The sequence below is a fragment of the Anser cygnoides genome, chromosome 2 (genome assembly GCF_040182565.1).
Source record: "Anser cygnoides isolate HZ-2024a breed goose chromosome 2, Taihu_goose_T2T_genome, whole genome shotgun sequence".
NCBI classification, from domain to species: domain Eukaryota; kingdom Metazoa; phylum Chordata; class Aves; order Anseriformes; family Anatidae; genus Anser; species Anser cygnoides.
The window spans coordinates 54,764,606-54,789,333 of record NC_089874.1 but is presented as its reverse complement, the minus strand read 5'-3'; the positions used below and the strand labels follow the sequence as shown (position 1 = coordinate 54,789,333).

The 24,728-nt window shown below is 42.0% G+C and overlaps 1 protein-coding gene and 1 long non-coding RNA gene across 3 annotated transcripts in view; one reads left to right on the top strand and one right to left on the bottom strand.

Annotated features, from left to right (window-relative positions):
• Positions 1 to 6,954: 6,954 nt before the first annotated feature.
• The window catches only part of LOC125182079 (uncharacterized), a 106,314-nt gene continuing 88,540 nt past the window's right edge, over positions 6,955 to 24,728 (top strand). Inside the window, exons 1-3 of one of the 2 annotated variants that reach the window (XR_007161012.2) lie at positions 6,955 to 7,435; positions 10,366 to 10,493; positions 10,833 to 10,930. This is a non-coding gene — a long non-coding RNA (uncharacterized lncRNA). Of the gene's footprint in view, positions 7,436 to 10,365; positions 10,931 to 24,728 lie in introns of both variants that reach the window. The other variant, XR_010829314.1, reaches the window with a different exon arrangement.
• STMND1 (stathmin domain containing 1) lies at positions 11,213 to 21,415 on the bottom strand. The gene is made up of 4 exons (XM_013190306.3): positions 19,179 to 21,415; positions 18,112 to 18,292; positions 15,809 to 15,963; positions 11,213 to 11,677 (listed from the first exon to the last, which is right to left on the bottom strand). Exons 1-4 carry the CDS (start codon positions 19,260 to 19,262, stop codon positions 11,405 to 11,407), a joined length of 693 nt encoding a protein of 230 aa, XP_013045760.2. The 5' UTR covers positions 19,263 to 21,415; the 3' UTR covers positions 11,213 to 11,404.

Sequence of the window (24,728 nt, the reverse complement as noted above, 5' to 3'; positions counted from 1 at the left end):
ACTGGTTGGATGTGAATGTGGGAGTAATGGTCCATAAGCAAATGTGACATGAAAAGAAGTCAGCCAGGGAAGCAGTCTACTGAACTCAGAAAGCCTAGCTGTAGTGGCAGATGCTGTTATTTCAAAATGGCTTTCATCTTTTGAGGGGAAATTGAGTCATTTTGTCATAGGAGAAATAACTGCATAACATCCATGGTGTTTACATGGTAGTCAGTGAAATACAGCCCCTGGTTTTGAAATCATGTAGCTATATGCGTTTTCCATTTGAATGTGGTGTTAAGGGAGCCTGTGCTCCTCTGTTCCCTCCCCCTTCTTTCCCTTCTCCTTTTCAGCAGAGAGAGACCTCACCGACAAAGAGAAAATAGATTGAAAGCTCTTGCATGCAGACTCTTTCAAGCAAAGCTTGAGAGAGACTTTGGCACATAATGTCTCTGACATTATGTTTACTGCCCTTAGAAAGCAATAACCAAATACATTCTGCTGGCAGTTAGCAAGTGCAGTGATTTCAACGCAGATGAGAGAAGAGAGGACAAAGAAAGAATATGCTTAGAGCATCCTTTTCACTATGAACCTATGGGCCAGCTGGAGTGTTTACAAAGCTCTAAGGCCAGCCAGCAGGGAGTTGCAATAATCTAATTTTAATTATGTGACAAAAGCATGAAGAATCATTTCAAGGGCTAACAGAGGAAAATGGTTGCAGCCTGCCAATATTCCTTAGATGGTAAAAGAAGACAAGTTAACCCACAGAATTTAGTTGTTTCTCAAAAGACTAAATGGATCTATCAAAACTCCCAGTCTGTTGTTGTTAGAGAACAAGTTGGTTGCCAGAAAACGGCTTTAGATGTTAAAGAAAGTTCCCAAGAGTCATCTAGGCAGAACAGCAATACCTGTGCTCCTCTTCTGAAATAAAAAATATGCTCCAGTGGTGAGAAAACAAAGTCCCATAATCATATTAAACTAGCTAATATGAAATGCAGAGTGTACATGTTGCTAGGTACAAACTGACGGAGCTTCAGCCTGCGTTCTCCAGCATCACAGCCTTCTGGCAGGATCACAATAGTACAACAGCTGTTTTGCTCTCCCTAAGCAAAGCAGAGTTTAAAAAGAAAAAAGAAGAAGAAAAGAAAAGAGAAGCAAAGCTCAAATCCTCCTGCTTTGCACACGCCACCGCCCTTTGGGAGAAAAGCACTGTTGTCTCCTGACAATTATAGGACAGAGCTGACAGCAATCGGCCAAATCATTTTGACTCCATTGAGTAGATGGCCATAGTGAAAACATATGGAAATAAGTTACATTTCATGTTATCAGAAAATGAATCCATGGGTTATTTTAGTATATTCTTATTCCAAGATACACTGAATCTGTACTTTTAATACAAGATCATCATTACTTCGTTGTTCAGCAGTGTTTTATTCTGTCTTGTGGCTCTCTCTCACCTGCTGTTGCATGGGGATTTTGTACTTTGGTTTTATTATTGCTTGAGGAGGAGGAGTGGACAAAATTTCACACTTTTTGCAGTGGCATTATTGGAAATACTGCATTTTTAACCAATTCACATTTGACAATTATACAGTCGCTGGGGCTTCATGGAAACTTTCATGTAATGGCATAGATTGTTTCAAAGCTTGGTGATGTGCATGAGCTATCCCTCTTGCCACAGCATCACTTTGATGACAGCACTACAAAGGATGCCAGAAAGTGCAAGCAGCCTGGTTTTGCTTCTACTCTTTGTTATTCCACCAAGTGAAATAACACATTGCTAAATAAGTGCATGGCTTTCAAGTTCAAGAAATGTTAAACTTGTTCTTCATGTAGAAAAGCTTTAGTTAAAGTACCTTACCATAATTCAGAGCATCGCCATTTGAAATAGGAGCACACTACAACAATGTGTGTGTTAAGCAAACACAGAATGTGGTGTATGTTGTCACTGCGTTAGCATAATCCTGTTTCCATCTGGGTCTGCAATTTTGCAGACAAGTGATATCATGGAAAATGGATTCGTCTCCTGTATAGCCAATGGAAAAGTGGGTGAAAGTGGTTTGGTATTTATTGTGCATGTCCACAAAATTTGTGCAGTTCTTTCCATAAAATCAGCTAGGTCTTTCTGTAGCGAGACTTTGACGAAAGCCTCTATACAAATACAAATGATTATTAATGTGTTCTACAAATCATTATTAAAATAGTAACAAACTTAAAACTTCTCTGCTAACATCCTGTACTCCTCTCTTCTTTAGAATGCTCTCAGTGATTACCATTACTAAATTCAACCTCAGAGTAATTATCCTCAAAAACGCTACCAGTGTTCATTACCACCTGCAAGTTACTTTTCCCCATTATGTGACAGTGATGTTTCCATTCTTGATCAACACTGATGTTCAGATTTGTATAACTTGAGGTCTTTTTCTGTGAATCTAACCACTTCTGCATGGGATTTCCTTCCAACACCAAGTGCTTTTGGCGCTCAGGTTAATAGTGCTTTTTGGCATGTATCTGGAGTAGGATTTAAGGTGTGATGTTAGCATTCCTTTGCATATTTTCAAACCTCCCCTGGCTAGGTTTTAGCATGGATACATTGCATATACTACGAAAATATGTCTGCTGTCACGTTAGCATATACCGCCATCACACCTCAGTTCAGGGCCATCTTATGGGTACAGATAGAGAAGTCTATCTGTCTCAGCTAGTTTGTCCTCCTCAGTGCCCGTCTGTGGTACCTGTGCTGGATGAGCTATCTGACCGCTATATGCTGCCTGAGCATCACTTCTGCTGCTGTTGTTAGCCGTGACCACAATGGTCAGGGCAAGAATGCGAACAAGGTGAATGAGGCAGTAATTATTGTTAGGGCTGGGAATGACAATGTTAGGGCAAGGAATGCTTCCTTGCTGCAGAAATCACTGACACATCTCTTGAAAGATGCTGCTGGGGCTGGGGAGAGATGTAGCATGATGCTACATTGGGTCTTAAAATATAAAATAAATTGTTTCTGCAATCAGACAACAGCCATTAGCCTGCTGATGCTTAAATTTAGTTAACGAACAGCTTTACATGCATAAATGAAACATTTTTTCAAGTCCTCCTAAGCAAGCTGTAATCCTTTCCTGCCTCTTGGGAGCATGCACTAGGCATAAACTAAGACCGATGGATTCTAAGTTCATTGGATGAATTTAGGAAGCACGTTAGAAAAAGGGAAGAGTAAGGAAAAAAAACTAGGAGAAGAATTCGGGGTTGCCATCAGCTTTCTGATAATATAAATTTTTGTATATAAGTCTATACCCACCTGCTGACATGAGTAATTCTTCAAATTATCTCTTAAATAATTTTTTTATACTCTATCATTGTTTCCTTAGTAATCTAGCAAGGAACATCTTTAGTCTCTGGAAAACTAAAACCATTTGCCATGAATTTGGCAAACTAGGGTGCTACCAATTTTGATAAATAGTCTATAGGGGAAAAAGTGAGAAAGGGTAGGAACTGATAAGTGTAGTTTAGAAACAAACTAGTTTAACTTTTCATTTTAAAAGTGACCCTCTTTCATTTTTACAATGAGGTTTAAAATCTAGGGTCTTGAAGCTAAATTGAATAATTCCTTATCCAACCCACATGATCTTTTTTCATTTATCTGATGCAGACCCTGAAGCGAAAAGTCCATTATTCAGTCAGCTCCAAAGGGTGTTAGCTTGAGAAGCCAGAACAGGGAACAGAGGTGGGAGAGCAGGGCACAGTGGAAGGAGTGATAAGCTCAGTACTAGCTGTTGGTTGACATTACAAAGATTGTTTTTGTCAAGGGAAGAGGTGGAAATATCCTCTCTCCTTTTCTATTTTTTGTTCTTTAAAGAAAGCCAAATTTCACAGTGGCATTCACAAATGATTAAAAGCTATATACATCAGTCCTCACTCTCCCTCCAAGTTACCTTAAGAATCATGAGGCTGTTATCTAACAATATACTTTTTCCCCTCCAACAAGGTAACTTTTTCTCCAGCTGGAGAAATGCCTGGAACTCAAAACAGGTGCCTTAAGAAAATTTCCCACTGCCCTGTACACATTTTGAGTTTTCTAAAGTGTGTTTTTCAAATGGAAATCTTCAAACAAAAGGGAGGCCCAGAATCTCTGTAGATCACCAGCTATGACAAAGCTGCAATATTTCTATAAGGCAAACAAGGTGTGATGTACCGTTGTTAAACAAAAATGTCTTCTTTTGTTTATGTTGACTGAAGCTTCAGCAGTCTAATGACGTTGGAATTATAGATTTTTAGCGAAAATCTTGAAAAGGAGTATACCTTGGTTAACACTGTTAGGCAAAGAAGTAGGTACAAACATCTAAGAATGTGGCCTCCAGTTATTTATCAGCAGTAATTGTACTGAATCCAAAATGCCTTGTAACACAGCCTAATAGTTTCAGATGGGAGCCCTACAGAAGGCATGCCTGCACCTTTACAAAATACTGATCTGGAGTTAGCTTGACAGCTCAAATTCCATGTGAGCTATCTGGTAACTTCATGGGTTGAATATAAGCAATGAAAGAGTCCAGAAGTTTGACCGCTGCTCCATCTAGTGCTTGTATCTTATAGGATCATGAAGTATCTTTTTCTTCTGAACTCTAATATCCTAGGAGAGGCATGGATATGGCAAGGAGCAGCTTAACTGCTAGGGAGCACTTCTTTTCCACTGGCTTCCTTGCTCATGAGGGCTATCTGTTAGAAAGCTTTCTCTTTTACCAGCCTCTCTTCTGCCTGCCAACCTGCTGCAGCGAACAAGTGTTCCCAAAGGCAGGCTGAACTGCCTTTGCAAAGGGGTGATCCTTCAGGAACATTTAGGGGAAAAGGAATAAAAAGCATGAGACATATCGATCGCTAGGATTGTGGTGATGAAAGCACAGTATTTATGTCAAGACTTTTGGATCCAGTTTAAGGAATTTTGTATTTAATATGACTATTTTTAAACTAAAATAGCTTATTTATACCCAGTAAGTGTCAAATCATGGAATAATTAAGTCTCTTGGCAGTGTACTCAAAGGGACATGATGTGGAGGATAGAAGATGGAATATCGCAGTGGTCAGAAATGTGGGGAAAACATAGTTTCACATAGTGTCCACTCTAGAATTTTAAACAGTGGCAAGGAAGGTTTCTGAATATAAACTGAATTGTCAGAAATTACTTTGTCAGAATTGTCTCTGTTAGTTTTCACTTTGGCCGACTATCACTTCCCAGGCAGCTCCCAATCACAATTCAGAAGATATTCTGGATCAAGGACCACTCCCATGTACAGATGCACACGTGTTTTGGTGAAGAGAGAATTTAATAAGATGGTTGCTGGTGTTCCTTTCCATTTGGCCCAGGCATAGTTTTCCCAAAGTGTAGATGAAGCCACAGTGTGATGCTGTGTTACTGAGAATTTTGATCCCTTGCAGTCCTAGCCTGAGAGCTTTGGCTCTGTAACTCCTACTGTAATAGTTCTTGTTTCTAGCTCTAGGCATCCAGGCAGTGTAACAGGAAAGGTGATGGCTCTCACAACCACGTGAGAGTTCAACGTCAGAAAGAAATTTTTAGTGTCTTATATTACTTTCTACATTTTGCAATTCTGCAGCTGGATCTATACATTTGATTTTTAAGTATGACTCTAGTCTAAGTAGCTCATAGAGATGTCATTGCTAATAATCATCAACTTCTATATCACTAGCTGGCCTTACTATCTTCCAAAATATAAATAGGATCAAAACAAAGGGAGCAGTCATATCAGCATACTATAGTAGCCAGGCACTACGTGTTGCCACAACACACTAAATACTCTCACCTGGAACGGAGACATTTTTCTCTATTCTGTCTTTGTAAAACTCTTTCTGAATTTATTTGTTTATCTTCCTCGTTTTCTTTCTCTCACTTTACTCTCACCCAAAACAAAAGCAATTCTTGCCCTAAAACTGCCAGAGAGGAAGAATGGACCTAGCACCTGCCAGAGATGTCAAGTATTGAGAATAAGAAATGGCCTGTTAAAGACAAAACCCTGAAGAAACAAGAGAAAACAAAGTGGAGTGGGAAAGTGCTTGTAGAGAGGAAGCCCATTCTGCTGCTTGTATATCCGTCAGGTCTTTATTTCAGAACAAATCACTCCACAAAATAAAATCCCAGGCAGAAGCGTTAATGGGGTAGCCGTGAGTGAGGGCACTTGTGGGTCACGCAGCCGGGTAGGACATTCATACCCTGCTCTGTCCTCACCGTCCCCGAGATAGCCTCTATCAACTTGTTTGGAAACACATCTCCGGAGCTAGCTGCTTCATGGCAACAGGGAGGCTGGAACCGGAGCTTATGTACGCTATCTCGGCAGGAGAGCTCCATTAATATCCCTGACAAGATCTCTTTATCCTGTGCCTTCCTAATCTGCAAGACAACAGGGAAAGAGAGGGAATTCTCTGAGCTAAATTGAGTCCCTGCTGCGTGTGATTGTTACCGTTTTTACTTTGTAAAAGTTGTGTCTTTGTTTTATCAAATGCTTTGATTTTTTTCAAAAGGAGAAGGAGGGAAATATTTTTGTTATTCCTATTCTGGGAGGGGTTGCGCAGCAGAGACTTCTATGTCCTAAAGCATTCCAGTATCCAGCCCTCCCTCCTCATGAATCCTGCCCTCTCCGTTTTCCCTCTGCCCCCAGATTTCCCCTTATGCATTAAGACCTGGGAGTCTTCTACCACTTGGGATTTCTTCAGTAGCTGCTTATGCAATCACTAACGTCTCTTCTCAGTAGTTGCTGGGCCAGTGCTGGGAAGAGAAACGATGGTTTCTCTTCACGAGCTGCCTGAAATTAGAACTTACTGGCTCCTCAAAGGGAAACAACACTTCTGACAGCACTTGAAAAGCAGCCAAGTTGTTTTGAAATGTCAAATAAACGTAGAAAAAAGAAGAGAGGTTGAAGGGCCCTGATTCAAATTTTTCATTTAGATCCCTCTGTACCCTTAGTACTACCCTCAGTAACTAAATGCAATGTTCTGTATATGTAGGAGGTCAGATGACATTATTTAATGGCCCTTCCTGGCATTGAGATGTCTGAATTCATGCCAAAGCATCATGTTTTGTAGTACAATTTTACCCCCACCATGTAATAATTTGGCTTGGTCTTAGGTACATTTAAAGAGGCAGACAGCTACAACAAAGCCTGTATAAAACTTTAAGGACTGACTTTAGTTTCATCATTCCAGGTGGCATTAGAAGTGTGCATGGAGCAAATTAGGAAACAGCGCAGCTTCACAAGAGACAGCTTCTGAGCGCTGCTGCGGCATGCTGGCTGAGCACTACAGGCTGTTTACAAAGCAGAGGCTTATGCAAGATGCTACGGTTTGGATGTCGAGTTCAAACACTGCAAAATCGGAATCATCTCAGTTCCTGCCAGCTCCTCCTGTCTACTGAACACGAAGGGTTTATTTCAGATTGCCCCTCTTGGTCCAGGTGTGTATTTCCTTTCTCCCTGGAGTCATAGGGTGTAGTGGTCGGCTGTGCCTTCCCTTTTGTGAGAAAGCTGTTTGCCCCAGATGTTCGCACACCACCTTGAAATGGGAGAATTTTGGTGGTCCAGCAGAAAGGATCAGTATTTTAAACATAACATTCTCCTCCAGCATATAGAGAATTGCAGTGCAGCAGGGACAAGGTAAAGACTTGTGACTCTGTATGCTGGAGGGAAAGAGAACTGGGTCAGAGAGAAGAACAGCGCCCGAGGAACATGAGGAAGGCAAGATAAAGGTACAAAATCCTATGCTAGGGGAAAAGAAACATAGCCATGGAGGGAGCAGATCTGACCACATCAAAAAAGGAACTACAGCAGCACTCTTACCTGCCCAGGAATGAACTCGCCAGACAAACACAGGTGTCAGTCTCCAAAGGACCTGACTGTGCATTCACATGAACACAAACACATGTTATTTCCTTCCCCTCAGACAGATGCAAACCCCTGTCAGAGCAAAACCTGGCTGTTAGAGAAATGGCTAGTGTGGCTTCCTGTGGCAAAGAGAAAAAGCTAACTGGTAATATACCCATAATTTTATTTCCCTTTAATTTCTCTTCCTGATATTCTCATTCTTCCTTGTGACTGTGTAAAGGAATCCACATCTTTCTTTTAGCTAAGTATCTTAGGAAACTGTGACTGAAAGGGCCATTCATTTCAATATTGAAATTGATTGGTACGTTTTCCTGTTCAGAAATTCTTGGGAAAAACAACAACAACAACAAACAAAACAACAAAAAAAAGCACGGACAAATACATAAGTAAACACCTGATCTCTCCGCTGGCGATGCCGAGGCACCTGCTTAGCTCCCTTGCTCGGGGGCAGGCGGCCGGCAGGCTGCAAACGCCGCCCATGGCCGTGGCGCGGGGCAGGGTGACACCTGCTGGGGACGGAGGAGGGCGGTGAAATGGCGGCGCCTCAGGCAGGAAGGGCGAGCGCGTAGCCCGCATGGCGGCCTGCGGCTGCCTCACGAGGGGAGCGGAGGGGCAGGCGCTGGGCTCTGCTCTCTGGGGACAGCGACAGGACCCGAGGGAACGGCATGGAGCTGGGACAGGGTGGGTGTTAGGGAAAAGTTCTGCACCCAGAGGGTGGTCGGGCACTGGGACAGGTTCCCAGTCACTGAGTCAGCTGGAGTTGAAGAAGCATTTGGACAATTCTGTCAGACATATGGCTGGATTTTTAGGTAGTCCTGTGTGGAGCCAGGAGTTGGACTCGATGATGCCTGTGGGTCCCATCCAACTCAGGATATTCAGTGATTCTGTGATACGAAGGGCCAAATTTTAGTCCCTGCTGAGGCAGTGCATGGAGCCACCAACCTGCACACATGGCTTGGTTGGTCCACAAGAGCTGAGACTTGGCAAAAGGGACAAACCTGTCCACATGGCAGGCTGTGCTACCCTCTGTGCTTCCTCTGCCAGCCAGCATGCTGGCCAGCTGCCTTTCCTGCTGGAAGTCCAGTACAACCCTGGGGAAAACGCCTGGCACAGGGGCAGGCCTGGGCAGCAGGTGTGTTGCACAGGGTGGGCATGCTCACCCATTTCGGTTCCATTTTCTTGCCCCCCTGTAGTTACTCTCATGTCGTGTTGGTCTCATGACACCAAAACCTTCCCCCACATGCATTAGATGCAGGTAGCTCATCGCTGTGACATGCAGATCAGCTGTAGCTACCTCAGAGAGACCTGGAGCAGCAGAGGAGCTGCTGGGCTGTGCAGGGCTTAGCATATGCTCCCCATGGAGCCCTGCATGCAGAGGAGTTTGACTACGTGTTGCAGCTTCCTACTCTGACCGTTTATTGTGTGAGCCGGAGGCTCCAAATGCCTCCCTGCACATATTGCGTGAGACAAAGGATCATAACCTCTCACAGAGACATCTTGAGGGGTTTAGAGCAGAGATGTAGAGGTCCCTGAATGCCAAGGATAGGAATCATCCAGTTGCTCAGCCAGTTCAATCTTAGTTTCACAAAACGTCTTGCCCTCTGGAGAAGCTCAAGAGAAAAGTTCATCCTAGGGAAGACTCAGGATGTTACTCGTGCTGGTCTATCAGGGTGAGCCAGACAACACAACCACCTCTTGACAAAGCATATACCAGGCTGCCTACTGCTGTGCTTCTCTGTCTGTATCACAAGGCCTTCTAGGACTTTGTGCTGCAGGGAGCTAAATCCTCACCTGGGAAATAGTAGAAGAAATGGCATTGGCTGGGGACAGGCAGTAGTTTGACCTTCTGAAGCTGTGGGAAGGCTTTGGGTGACCATTAGTAATTCAGTAACTTAGTCTTTACATTCACTACAAAAGGAGGTAAATTAGCTTGGTAGAAGAGTCTGTATGGGTAATATATGCACATAGACAAGTTTTTATTCCAAGCCTGGCTAGGTAGCCTTAGCTTAAAGTACCTGAGACAAAAATCAGCAAACAGCCTGGGTTAACTGTGTGGTAAGAACATATCCTGAGATGTCTTACTTCTCCCATCTATCAGATTGTTAGATAATTTCAAGTCAGGTGAGCAAAGTTCTGTTTTCTAAATATTTCTTGCTTTTTCCTCTGTATTTTTACTGTTCTTTCCAGGCAGTACAGGATAATTTTCAGCTCCATTTTTGTTTGTTAAAGTGTCACTTTTTTTTTTTTTTTCCATAAAAACAACCAGCTTGGCCAGACCTGGAGCTAAACTGAAGTACTAGTCCCTTTCTGATGGGTTTCCTCACTCAGCTTCTTAGGTGGGATCCCAGCTGGTTAAGAGCTGAGCTCTTGCTCCTCCCCGTAGTGATTTAGCACGAGTCTAATAAGAGAAAAGAAAACAGAAAAACCTCTTTCTTCTAGTGAGTGATAGGGAGAACTACCATGAGACTGTACAAATTAAGGGCTACCTTCTCCTGTTCTACAGTACCTGGCCTGTGATTTAAGAGAAGAGAGGTCCTGTACTGCAGCTGAACTTCATGGCTTGGAAGGTGGAAAGGAAGATGTGGTATCTGTAGCTGGAGGTAAAATAAAAAAGCCAGCTTCAGAGCAGAGGTGAGCGTGGTGTGGGATTGATGAGGGAGGGAAGTGGGTACAGTCTCTGGCACAAATGGAAGTGGGGACTGGGCATATTTAGAGACAAACCAGAAGGGGGTGGTAGGGCTGGTAACAGGTAGAACACAAATGCCACCATTGTTTTACTTCCAGCTTTTGGAAGAGCTGGCTACAGTAAATGTTGTGTGCATGTTGGAGGTCGGGCGTGGGGCATTCAAAAGACTGACCAACTGCATTGCTCTGTTATGAAAATAGGCATCTTCTTCCTATACATAGTGATAACTCACGTGTACACTGTATATCTCAACCAATTAATTGTTTTCTCCATTGTATTTCCAGTACTTGTTCTGTCCTTTCCTTGTAAGCATAGACATTCCTGTGGCTTGTTGTTGCCTTGCTATCTGAAGCTCTCACCTCTCTGCCAGCTGCCCTGCACAGTGAGTTAAAACTCATTGTTTTTATGCTTAGGGTCCCATCATGTTCTTCTACCCCAAATCCTTGCAGCTGTTCACTTTTTTTTTTTCTTTTCCCCATACATGTCTGCCTTTCTGAGTGATTACAATGCATTTCCAACCTCCGGTTCTCTGCTGCCTAGGAAAAGGGGATCTTTCTATGTGGCCATCCAAGAAGTGAGCTAAACTTAATAAATTTAATAGAACCATGGTAATGTGTATGTGCTCAAACTTAGAGACTTAAAGAGCAAACAGGCTGGTCATTAATTTATCTCTTCCTTGATTTTCTTATTTGTTTTTTCTTTCAACTAGTGTGTAAGAACTTGAAATTAGATTCAGTTTCCCCAGATGAAATAGGTGGTAGCAGGGCTCAGCTGTCCCCTCGAGATAAATTGTCTACTTATGCTCCGGGAAAAGACAGTTGTAGGGAGCATAGAGGTTCCCTTTTTTCAAGACAGCTTAGATCCAGATTGTTTCATTGATGCAGTTGTAACTTATATCAGACTCGATGGTAGAGCCCTCAGTGTAATCATTTGTGGCTTCTCCTGCAGTTATTTCCATTATCAGTACACCAGGCTCCTCATCTAAAGGTGAGGGTTGAGGGTTGTCTGTCCTTCCATGACTTCCGCAACTTGTGCAGTCCTTCTCAGTCTGTTCACCTGTAGTTTGGTGGGCAGTTGCTGGGAATAATGCAGTGTGTTGTGCTGTATTGCTCAGTTCCTCTTCCCTAATCTAAAACAAAACAGAGAGACCCCATTGCTTTGTAAAGAGGGATGGAAGTACATGGAAGATGGCATGAAACACGTGCAATAGTATTTTATTTTTTTTTAACCCAAATGTGATCAGAATACTACTCCAGTTAGCACTGAACTTAGCCAATTTATTTTGGTGTCCATAGAAGATACATCGCTTTATTACAGGAAAAACTGCTCCAGAGGCTCCTCTCCTATGCATAGTTTTAGGATAATCTTTCAGCTTTCAGAAAAAGTAAACTATCTATATGGCCTTTTGACACCTATTAGATAAATACAGGATCCACTGTGCTGCCACTGGTCAGATTTTGGTAGTACCTTGCACGTAAACTGTCTGCATTAAGTCAGTTTATAAAAAGCAGAGGATTTTAGGTGGTGAAGCAAATGCTGGAGAATACGTAGCAGAATCAGATGACCTGTTTTTCTGTTCATTAAAATTTTCATGTCCTTTTCTGTAAAATCATCTACTTGTTTTCAAACCAAATTTTTTCTAGCCTAGCTGGTGGCTTCTTCAATGTCTCTTCCAGGGCATCTTTCTGTAGAGACATAGAAAGCTTTCAGCAGAGTGGATTTTGATGTTGGAATGACACTTTGCTGCTTACCTTCTGCTTTCTTTTCCCCTGCACAGAGGTGATGTACTCTGATACCAAAAGAAGCCTGGAAATAATGTGCTAATATCCTCAGTGTTCACTCATGAGTGAGTGTTTGCAGTGAGAATTCCCATTTTCTAGTGAGTGATGCGTCTGAAGCCTGCAATGTTGCTGTATGCCCACCAGATGTGGGAATTTGGTAATGAGGCCATGGGTGTTTAGGGAAGTTACTTTACTACTAATGAAGAGATTTAAGAATGATTTTGGTAGAGCTTCATAATCATGATACTGCTGGCCTCTACTGCATGCAAATGAGCAGCCCACTCCTAGATCTCTGCTGAGAGGGCAGCACTTACTGCTGGAAAGGTGCGGTGATTATTTGACCATCCAAGAAGCTGAAGTCTACTGCTGTCCGTATGATAAACAGTTTTAGTAGTGTTGAACTCAAACCAAGGACCTATGGTGAAATACTCACTGTCCTGTTTATAAGTCTCCTGAGTTACCTGCTCCCCAGACTTCTGCTGCCATAAATAACCCTAGAAGTCAGGCCTCACTGCCAGAAGTGTTAAGTGCTGCAAATAGTGTAGAGGATGACTCATTTAGTGAGATGAAGGCAGAGCATGAATCAGTAGGAAGAAACCTGATATACAAAGAAGACATTTTGGATGCAGATGACACACCAAAAAATCTGAACAAAGTAATGTTCAATCATCATAAAAAAGAAACAAAAGACTTCTTTTTTTTTCTTCCCCTTTGGGGAAAAAAAAAAAAGAAAAAAAAACACCACCTCTTTTCTAATGACAAAGGGCACTCTAATGAAAGCCCAAAGTGGGAAGGTATCGAATACTGAGCTTGTCATTTTCTTACCCAAGATAAAAAAGTGGACTGTACAGAAAGAAATATATTGAGAATTCTTCCCTATATGTCCAAACTAAACAGGGTATTTAGCAAACAGGCTGCTTTCTGGGTTGTTCTGTGTCTACATAAGCTGAGCAAATAACTTATCTTTGAGCTCAATAGTTGTGGGAGATCAAGGAACCCACACTGAAAGCTGACAGCAATGGAAAAGCTAGAATAACCTTTGTACATCTTTTGTAAATGCTAACTCATGGTAAGTGGATCAAATTCCTGTAGACTGCTCTATTTGAAACTAGCTTTGGGTCCTTTTGGTTACCCTCTAGCTTATACACATAGGTAGACTTGGAAAAAAGGTACTTGATAGATTATATGCCACAACTACTGGTACACTAATGAATTAAGTGTCCAGTGTTTATTAAAAGCTTAATCTGACATCAGCTAAAATCTTTTTGAAGCACTGGAAGAAAAATAGCAGTTACTGTGAAAAATAATTAAAAAAAAAAAGGACAAAACATAATAATTCAAAGAAACCTAGCCATCTATATTTTAGGTTGAAGTCTGGCTCTACTGGAAATTTTATTAAGAGCTACTGTTAAAATTGTAGAGGCTAGTTTATCCTGTGATGTGTACAGCTCTTCCTGGCTCAGTTAGACTGGACCGATAAAATGTTGCTCTCAGAAGTTCTGGTCCTTTAGAGCAGTGATGTGTAGAAACAGGCATCTTAGCCTATGCTGCTCGGAGTTCCTTTGTTCAGGACGAAGTGAAGGACAGTCAAAAGACTGAAGGCTGAAAAACTGTTTCACAGTTTTGGCAGCAGTAGGAAATCCTGAGAAGATGGGTAATGCTACCATGGCTTAAGGGATGCAAATACTTCTATGGAACAGAACTGCAAACAGGAAGGGAAAACTCCTGCAAGGATATCTCAATCTCCAATATTACTGTAAAAACAATCTCAAACCTGGTTGTACTAGTCTCTGGTAGTGTGGTGAAGTCTGAGTGTTTTTCTTCATTGGAGCTAGTGCTGGACTGAAATTCAGCACAAAGCCATTCATGCTTATACATGGTCAATTTTAAAATTTCAGGTGTCACTTTACCCATGTGTTAATGCTCAAAATTCATAGCTGCGTGTTGTAATTTGGGATATGTTAGGCTATAACTCTTTTCTACTGTGTCTGTATTCAGTACATTTAGCCCCTCTATTCATAGGTAATCTGCTGGATTTTTAGTTCTAATGTAATAAATTATTCTTACAGGAGGCAGCACAGGCCAAATTTTCTATTGCTACTAAGGGAGAGCTAACAGTTAGCACCTAGTGACAGATTTATGTTTTCACTTGTAGGCTGCCCAGCAGTGGGCCCAGCTTGAATGTAAAATATTTCTTGGAAAAGTTGGCTTTGTTAGTGAAAAAGTACAAGGCTCATTTTTTTTAAAGCTGTATTGATTTTTTTTTTAATATTAAAGAGAAAAAAACACAACCCTCCTTCTGCTGAGGGGAGGGATATAGAAACTCTCCAAGGAAAAATAGCTCAGACTGAGCTTCTGTCAATAAAATTGTGTAATTTAATACTAGACAGCTTTTTAATACAGGAGGAAAAAGGAACAGACACTCTCCTGTCTCAGAAGGGGAAAAATACAAAAACCTGCCTGCAGTATGTTACCTAAATCTAGCCGCAGAGGGGATAATCCCTTCAGGCACTCGAAAAATCTGTGGGGAAATAAGGCTACGGAGAAGCTGTACTCAGATATCCTCCAGCCCCATTTTCCAAAGTGATGGCAATAGGAGATGTGTTGTGCAGCACCAGTGGCCAGACAGCAAGGTGGCATTTGCTTGTTTAGTCCTTTTTATGAAGGCTTCCATGTTACCTTAATGTAAGTGGCCAATGTTAGAGATGTGTAAATAGGTTGCCTCAAACTGCAAAGCTACTCAAAATCATCCTTGGTTAGAGCTGGAATTGTTTCTGTGTTCACTGTGTCCAGGTAGTGCTAAGATCATACTTAGGACACATCCACAAATGGCATTAAACTTCTTGCAAACTCCTTATAGACCTCCTCCCTCCTGCTGTCTGTACTTGAAACCCTATCTGTAAGAAGCAACTGACCTTTAACACAAAGCTTGACAACAAAGAATAAGCTTGAATTCGGAAGCCAGAATAAATCTTAGGTTATTACTCAGAATAGTTTCTTAATCAAATACTTATTCTATAAAATGATTACAAAACGTTTTTTTTTTTTTTTAATGGTTTCTGAGTCTGAGATCAAATGCAAATTGCAAATTTCTCAGAAATGTGAATATTTAGGATTTCCGAGTTCTTCACTTAAGTGTAATTGTAAGTCCTGGAAGTGATATTTCTCCTAGTTTTGCAGGCTTGAGAAACAAGTTTATGGCTTGTAATTTCCCAGGGAGTCCTTTAATACTGTCACAGTCTCCACTGTACCCATTTGAAACAAGCCTGGAAGCTGTAAACAGCTAAAAGAAAACTGCTGCCAACTTCTGTTGTATTAACATCCCCGTAATACAGTTCTCTGTTGTTAAACAACTTGCCAATGAAATCTTAGAGGAGGTATGCCTGGATGCTTTGCATGTGCAGAAGGTCAGTCTCAGGGAGCTCACAGAAGGGTCAGAGCTCTGTAGCAGAGGTCCTGTGTTATACAATGATGCTTACCTTGTTTTCATACACCTCTTCAGTCCTGGCAGTAGTGCTTTGGCTCCTGATTATCCCCTGCATCCTCAGCTCCTCAAGAATGTCTGATGATTTTTGTCTGTCTATTTCTTGTAAGGGCCGTGATTGACTGATGAACTCACTGGTGAGCAGTGCATCTTCAAGAAGTGAAAACATTAGAATTTATTACATGTAGAGCACTTAGATCACAAAGATTTGTTTGAACGCTATTTCCAGTGCCAGAGGTTTAATTGAAGAGGTTGCATACTGAGAACATCAGTGGAGAAGGCCTGCTTGAGGCTCTCTTCACAGCTTAAACATTGCAGTAAGCTTTTTAGTGGTTGGAAAAATGGAGTTCAGTTTTGCACTGTGGCCAATTACACCTGGAGGGCCGTATGCAGGAAAGCATGGAAGCATGTGCCGAAGGCTTGTCAAGGCAATTCCTAAGCATGTTCCCAAACAGGGGCCATGGAGAGCGCTTTACAATTCAAGTTCTCTAATGTTCGGTGAGCTGATTAGAGAAAGACAATGTAGGATTGATAATACAAGCCTATTCATAGGCCATCTTGTAAGGATCACCGTGCTCTTCTGTTAAACAAGTGCTAACTTTCATATGCTTTCATTGTCTATGATTTTTGTCACAAAAGGACTGCGTATGATCATACTTAAATGCAACAATACAACAATTATATTTTTATAAACAGCAATTAAGAATAAAAACCAAGTTATTTTGGTAACCCTTCTGAGTGGCTGTTCAGTTTCCCCATATTAGATATGAATAAACAATGAATAACTTACTGCCAAGACACATCAGATCTTTCAACCCTCAGTTGACAGTTATACCATCTGCCCAACCTCTACTGGCAGAAAATAGAGCTTTTGTATGAAGAATACTTGGACTAAATCAAAGTCAGTTATCTGACATCTGCCACTCTTTATAAGCAGAGTGGGTATGGCAACATTGGCTCTTTTATATCGGGTAGTAAAACAAAAATGCAGAACGTCTACCACCTTGTATAAGTTGACTCTGTACCTCTCCTAAAATAACCAAAAAGCACTGGGGCTCAGCTGTCAGTCAGCACATGTAGATGTCAGAAGCCAGTATACACCAAAACATACCTTGGCAAAAAAATAAAAACTCACGATGAGTAGGCAGCATTGACAAGAGATGTGAAATTGTATTGGTTTCACTAATACATGCATTCAGAAAAAAAAAATGAAGTTGATATATCTTGGTTTTCTTGTCTTGAAACAGAAGCTTTAAGCATGATTTCAAAAACTTTGTTTAGAAGCTTCCTGTGAAGTTGTCTTTTAGCAAGGAGGAAGAAAAGGAACTCTAAATGAAACGCTTTCAGAGCAAGCAAATCATTTTTTTCAATCTGAAATGAAATCCTTTCATCACGTCCTTCTGTGGCACTGGGAGTTAAGTCCTCTGTAATGAATAGCAAACACCAGTAATTATTCCTTTTTTGTTCAATTTGGAATATTTTATTGCAACCCTTCTTTATGATAAAGAGCAAACAGCCACTTTAGATATTTGATTTAGTGTTTGAAATGTAAGCTGTTCGTAGCACTTGAAAAATAGAGTTAAACTACGAAACTGGGGACTTCATAGTCACCAAAGACTATGTTGCTTTTCCATTTTCCGTCCTCTTACTACATCAGTATCCTAAGGTTAGAGAAGAGTTTGGGTTTAAATGTTCCCTTGTTCTTAAGAAATTTAGAAAAGTTCTTGGCAGATCTCTGTTTATTACTGTGACAACTTCTGGGATTTTTATTATTTTTTCTGTATAATAACTTGCCCTGAAACTTTTGGTTGTAAACTTAAGGAGTAATGTGGCATTTACTTACTGTCTACACCTGATGCTAGTCAGGAGAATTGTATTCACTATTTTGTTGTTTAAGACAAACAACCCCCTCCACGTGATGGCAGCAGACCAACAGCACTAGCGTGGGCAGTGTGCGCTCCTGGTGCGCCCTAATCCCTGTTAGCGAGGGTGACCTGTGGGGACAAGGCTGAGCGAGTTTGTTCTCTTGGTCTGCTCCAAGAGTCTGCCAAGAAAAGTGTATATACCCTGCCGCCTGTGCTCATAGTGAGGGCTGAGTCGTGCTGCAGAACATAACCGGTGGTTAGGAAATACTTTCCACTACTATTGCATGGCTTTAAAGTAGTGCTAGGAGCTCAACCCTTGTGGTGTCGCAGGATGAACGTTACTGTGGATTGAAGCTGGCTGTAGCAATAGACTCTCATGATGATTCATTCCTGGGTCCCTGTGGAGCTGGTGTGACCTTCAGGTACTATTTACCTGTGCTTTGCACATTGCTTCTTTTTTGAGAAGGCGTAAATCTTTCTGCAAATTCCTCAGGGGAGTCTCCTTCTCTGGCCTTGTCTTCAACTTTGCTTCCTCTCTCTGAAGTGCCCACTGGCCAAGCTGCCCCATCCCATGAGGTGACAGCCCCTGTTCTAGCAATGCTGGCACTTGTAGTCTACAAGAAAATGAAAAAAGAAATGAGAGAAGTCCTTGAGGATTCATAAACGTTTAAGGAGAAGGCAATGTCTAAAATAGTCCCAGAGATTCCACAGGTTCAAAGTGGAGTGGAAGATAGTGGTTCCTGATACTTATCCGTGTTTTGTCACAGGTTGATGTTCATGGTGATGAAGGGTCTCTTATAGCATTTTGGAAAGGAAGCAACGACCTTAAGCCTGGATGTGTCCATAATCTGGTATGGCTGTATTGGGGTGTTGTTTCAGTACTTGTAAGTGCCATCTGTATGTGGGTCAGCGGTTAGGAATTTAAACTCCGAGAGTTTTAAATTAGCACATGGTAAGGTCTTAACCTACGTACCTTCTAAACAAGAGCTTTGAACCTACAAAGAATGCAGGATTAGAGCCTAGATGTACTTCTGTCTCTTCTCTGCGTGTTTGGACTTGATCCAGCTCAACTATGCAAACCACACAAAGTGGTCGTGCACATGTACCGTGGAGTATTTGCATATATACAAGTCCCCTGCCTCATAATAACATTTTATGGCAAAACCCACCTTGCTGAAGTGTTGTAATTCCACACTGGTGTGGGAGATAAGTGCCTCTAATTGCCTCTCTCATGAGGTAAGTGACAGAGACCGTGAAAGGCAGCTTTTCCAGTGCTATAAAATCAGGTCGTGCGTGTGACCAAATGGTGGGTCTACTTCCCCTGTAGTGTAAGAGTTGGATTAAGCCAAGTGATAACCCTTCTCTTAAAGAGCTCCCTGAAAGCATCTGAGCTACGGTTACGTCAGCAAAAACATGTCTCTGGATACACACATCCTTATATGCTCGCGTGCTAAGACATCTAGTAACATACTTTATAGAGAGTCTGGAAGAAGTCACTACCTGGCTTTTGGCTTCTTGGTTCTTCTCTAGTTCCTCAGAAGGCAGCTGTGCTACAGCGACCCTGTTAGAAGTATTGCAGCCCATGGCGAAACTGTGACCATCTGCTTCTCCTTGCTGCAGGTCCAGGGAGTAGGAATGCCCTCATCTCTTCCTTAGGAGCTTGGTTATTCATTATCACCATGGAGTCCAACTGTTGCCAGGGCCTGTTGCTATAATAAATAACACCACAGAAGGCTTTCTTCTTGTGTCCTGGCATACAGACGTCACCATCTTTGTCCAAGCACCCTCATCTGAAGTTGAGAGGGAGTGTGTTTCTTCTGTGCCAGCTGGGGATGTGGGTCTGGAAGCAGCAAATCTCTGCAGGTCACTGAGAGGAGTAGGGAACCTCCTGTGGGAACTCAGCTGAAGGCACTTGAGTGTCTTCAGCTTTTTTGCTTTTTTTTTTTTTTTATAGGAACAGGATACTGTCAGGTAAAATAAGTACTCACATTGGTGTCTGGTTGGATTTCTTAAGTATTCTTCATTAGCATTAGAAATTGGAAAAGATAAGCACTGGATCTGCAATTCCAAACAGCAAGGCAACCTTTAAATGAGAGTAAAAGTAGTCAGGAGACAAGGACTGGCTGTGGTTAGGGAAAATGTTTTAAATGTCCTCCAAAATCATTGTACGCTTTCTTGATTATCACTTGCTTCTGTGTGTGTCCTTTGAGGTAGATGTTTGTAGGAGACGGGGGATTGGAGATTTGCTTCCAAGAAGTTTTATAAAAGATAGCAGAGTTAATGGAGTGCTGTCAGTTGAAGATCATAACCGGTCGTGTCTCAGGTTACTTTGGCTGAGATCATCAATTGTTATAATTAAAAGAAATAAATTTTAGTTTTGCAAATGTTGACAGAAACAGACACTTTGTGTGAAATCAAAGTATTCAAAATACCTCATGCTTATGAGAAATTTTGTGTCCTGAGATCCTCGTAACAGATAAATGTCAGCTTGTGACTGTACTCCATATCAGAAAACTTACTGTAAAATTTGTCCATTTTTTTTCCGTGTTTGTGAAACTGAGATGTTTACATGACAAATGCATACTTCATGTAGTAAGGTTGATGAGCTTTCAGCATCAAATGAACCCCAGTGCTCGGAGAGAATGGCTCCAGCCTAGGAGATCATTCTGTAGGCATGGCTGCAGGCAGCCCTCTGCGTTCCTCTTGTCTGCAGCCCAAACTTGTCAGCTGGTCTGGCTGGAAATCCACACAAACTCATTTGCATGGCAGTGAGCCTGAAGTGATCTTCCCCACCTCAGCATGCCTTTTTTTGACTGTGCAAAACACTGCACTAAGGTTATTATACGACTTCCAGGATGCAGCTAGCATCTCTAGCCACGTGTATGCCTGTTCAAACCTAACTGTGCTGGCATCCTAGAGGTGCCAGGAACTCTCAAATGTGAATGTACTGTCTCTTGAGAAACAAGTGTCAAGAAATGTTGTTGCTTGTTCTCCCCCCACACCCCATCTCTACAAATAACCAACAGGGACCTGATACTTATGTCCTCTTTGAACTTGCACAGAATTCACGTCAACCTTTTGGTGCGCTGGTTTGTTGTTGTTTCTGTTCTGTTGCTCCTCCCCTCTTAGATGTTTGGTCGTATGTGGTAATGCTGAAATGTGATTGTTACTTGGTGCATGCCAGGATGTGATGCACAGGCTGAGTTTCTTGCTTGAATTCCTGATTAAACACTTGCAGTGATAGTGCAGTTCTAAAACTTGTTTATAAGTAAGCAATAGTGAAATTTTAGTCGCTGCTAAAAGGTGACTTTTGTTTGTTCCTTCAAACATAAGGGAATAAAATACTGAAACTGAAATTCAGTTTCTAAAGTAAGGAAATGGATTGAATATAAAATCACAGGTTGTAGCCTAATCAGAAACCAGGAAAGCTTTGATTCATATTTTACAAATTAATTATTGGTACAGCAATCGGTTGCCTTCCTTTTTAGGAGATATACAGGATCTAACAAGTAGCATGAGAAATGCACATGTTCATATTTATGGAATGAAAAGGACCTTCTTAGATCTCACAGTTTGTACGCTTAGAGCCTGACCCTTGAATCTCTTGTGCGTGTGGTTAAATTGACATGGTGACCATTGTTTTCAAGCAATAGGAGCTACAAGCTTTCAAGAGCAGACTGCTCTCATGCTGATGCTGACCGAGAATAATGGAAAGTCTTCCTCATTTTAGTAGCTTTTCATCAATCTGTAAAATTAAGAATAGGCATGTTTTACTACTAGCAATGCACCAGGACATGTGTTAGTTCCCAATGCATACAAATATAGGATATTTTCCTTCAAGAAAACCCACGGGATATAGCATATGTGAAGCGCAACACTGTAATTGGAGAGAGAGGAGCTGTGAAAAAGCTAATAGTGGTGGGAAGGGAAAAAGTGCAGGTCTCTGTGCCTTGTCTTGTGAGAATGAAAACCAAAAGCCAGTCACACGGATGTGCATGTTGGGAAAAATCACTATGAAATCAGAAACAGCTGTTTCCATAATTGCTTGTGTTACACGGAGGAAGTTGAAATGTATGTATATTTTAAAATGACCAGAGCTGTTTTTGGATCTTAAATCCAAAACTATTCGGTGGCTTGCAGGATGATTTGGAGAACTGAATGGCAGGCAAGGCCTCTCAGTGTCTGCAGCCTTATCAGCTGTCTCCTCTTTAAGCTCTTAAATTAGTGAGCAGCAGCGAAGGTGAGAAAAGGACTATCCACATAATGGCATTCCTGATACAGAGCGACTTTTTGTTGGTCTCGGTAAGTGGAAGTTTCTCATGTAGTATCACCAGCCTGATATGTACTGGGATAAAGAACACTTTCCTAGTGCTTGAAGGCTGGCTCAAGTTATTAACAAAACTAAACTTGGCAGATATGAAGGGGGAGAGGCAAATTTCTGAAATTTTTAGTCTGACAACATCCCTATTATGTTCAAACAGTAGGAAGCTACAGGGTGGATTTTTCAGGAACTTTTAGCATTGATGCTTCTCTTTGAAAATAGGCTGGAATAGTTAGGCAGCTGCGGAGGAAGTGCCCTGACTACTGGTGAACAAAAATAGCTGTTTGGGAGAGAGCTTGAGGCCAGAAGGATTCTGAAAGACTGCAGCCCATGACACGCCCGTGCCGGGAGAGAGAGACTCCCATTTTTCCTGTGCTCTTGTGATGCTGCTGCAGTCCTGAGGAAGAAGCTGGCTGCTAGAGACAAGGACCATGGAGCAGAGGGGAAAGATCCCCTGAAGGAGGGAGGTGGGGCTGCAGCTGAGGTTGAGGGGGCAGAAGACAGAAAACAAGCTGAGCTGTGGAGTGGGCAGAAGGAAGGGATAGGGAGAGATGATAGGCTGAGAAAGAGGAGATGGGCATCGCTGCATGAGGTGGCTAGAAACCAGAAACACTGGATGCAGACCGAAACAGAGAAATTTTGCAAATGAAGTCAAAGCCTCTGGAAACCACGTGAGAGCTGCTGTGCTTCAAAAACTGGTGGCTTAGCTGAATCCAAGGGGATTTTCACAGCCAGGGGCTATATAATGTTTCTTTCCCTGTAGTGTTCTGTTCCCAAGTTGAAATCTTACCTGGATGGAAGCAGATGAACTTGTCAGGGCTTCTGCCTTACGGGTGGGCCCAACTACAGGACTGGCAAAGAGCAGCCCTGTGTGAAGTGCTGGACTTCTGTACCACGTGTGCGCTGCACTTTCCCCATGTTCGTGCAATGGGTTTGACACCTGCCAAGAAATTCTTGCCCTGTTGCCTCCATGGAGCGTGTGCTGTGGAGGCACTTGAGGCAAACACTGGTCTCCTGCTGAATTTTGACCTAGAGCAATGGGACACGAGAGCTTTCCAAACAATGTCTAAAAACACATACGGATGGTGATGGTCATGGGGAAGTTTCAGCCCAAACAAGTCAGCTGCTTTCAGTAAGACAAGAGGAAAATCAGGTGACTTGTTTGGGCTGAAACTTTCCTCCAGAAGGGCATTGCATCAGTAAAAGTTTACCCCAGTGGTTAGGGTCATGCTCTAAGCACCTCCCAGATGGGCTGAACACCTTGCAGAGCTGGGTTTCCGTGTGGAGCCTGAGTTTTGGCATAAAGCTTAATATTTGGAAGACTGGGAAGGGGAAGATGGAGAAGGAGACCAACTGACTGGGTAGTCACCAGAGAACCGCCTGTTGGCGGTGTATCGCTAAGCCAGCTCCGTGGCTGGCTTTCTGGCCTGTGTTGTATTTCAGTGCTGCATGTGGTCCAAACGCCGTGCGTAATCTCTCCATGGTGACTGCACAGCATTTGTTTCTATTTAAGGAGAGAAAGAGGTTTGGGTTTTCTGCCAGAATTCCCACTCAGGTAATTACACTTCTGCCTGCAGAATTTCCCCAGAGCTTCAATTGTAGTAGCTGTTCTTCACTCCCACTCCTAAAAAGCGCCAGCACAGACCTGCTGCAGAGTTTCGGGAACACAGCAGCGGCTGCTCTGCCGAGGCAAGCAAAGCGACCCTGCCATGTGTTGCTTTTGCTTGATGTGCCCCTCGTAAAGCTTGCTGCATCCAATCGTGCTGCTCTGTAGCTCTCCTCTTTCTGTGCCTGACTTCAGCATAACAAGTTGGTCTTGCTAGTGATACTGCTAGATGATAGTGAGACAGCCAGCTGGAAGCCAATGAAAAGATGATTAAAAGCCAAGAGAAAACCATATGGAGAGAGCGGAATTTCTCTTTACAGAGTTATAAGTAAAAGTGTTTGTCTTTGGATCCTACTAGCTGTTTTTTCCCTTCTTTCCATCAGTTTTATGGGTGGGAAGTAGTTACAGTTGATTAGCAAATTCTTCCAAATCACTTTAGCTAGAACAAATGTTGTAAACAGGAGAGATTTCAGGCAGCTCCGTCAATATTCAACAGGCCAACCTTTTAATGGAAATAAATATTCCATAGCTATTAGGCTAACGTTAACTACAATACTGCACACAATACCAAAATTATATAAATCCAAGTTTTACAAAAGATAGGATAAATTAAATGAAGGATCTCTTGTCTCAAATTTAGCTGTTGTGGAGATTTTTCTGAACTTATGACAGCAGAGCTAATAAAGTCCAGCACAGTCTGGAAAACACTTCCACAGATGCTCCATTCCCTTTGAAGTCAAATAAATGCACACCTTGTTCACTTGGCCTTATGCAGAGATTTAACATGGATGGTGTCCAACGTTAATAAAATATTAATAAGTTAATACTCGGCAAACACCCTGTAGTAAACAGAACGAGGACAATTGAAACAAATTATCGATTCATGGAATTTAGTCTCTCTTCACAGACTGTTCACATGCAGATTGTGTTGCCATTGAATATATTTCTTATTCAGATTTACTAAATGAAAGTTATGGTGAGAGTGTGGGTTTCAGAAAAAAAATTCTGTTAACTAATTCTGTATAGTTCACATCCTCAAGTCTCAAGCTGCTTCGCATATGTTATTGTTTCAATTTCCCCAACTGACTGAATGCTATTCAGCTATAATAGCACCAAATCCCTC

Excerpts from the sequence above, each read along its gene's own strand:
- STMND1 (XM_013190306.3), bottom strand. The coding sequence starts at position 19,262 with ATGGGCTGCAATACTTCTAACAGGGTCGCTGTAGCACAGCTGCCTTCT. Across the intron at positions 15,964-18,111 it reads AAGCAATGTGCAAAGCACAG|ATGCACTGCTCACCAGTGAG; the intron begins GTAAATAGTACC and ends CACTTCTTGAAG. Across the intron at positions 11,678-15,808 it reads AAGAGGTGTATGAAAACAAG|ATTAGGGAAGAGGAACTGAG; the intron begins GTAAGCATCATT and ends GTTTTGTTTTAG.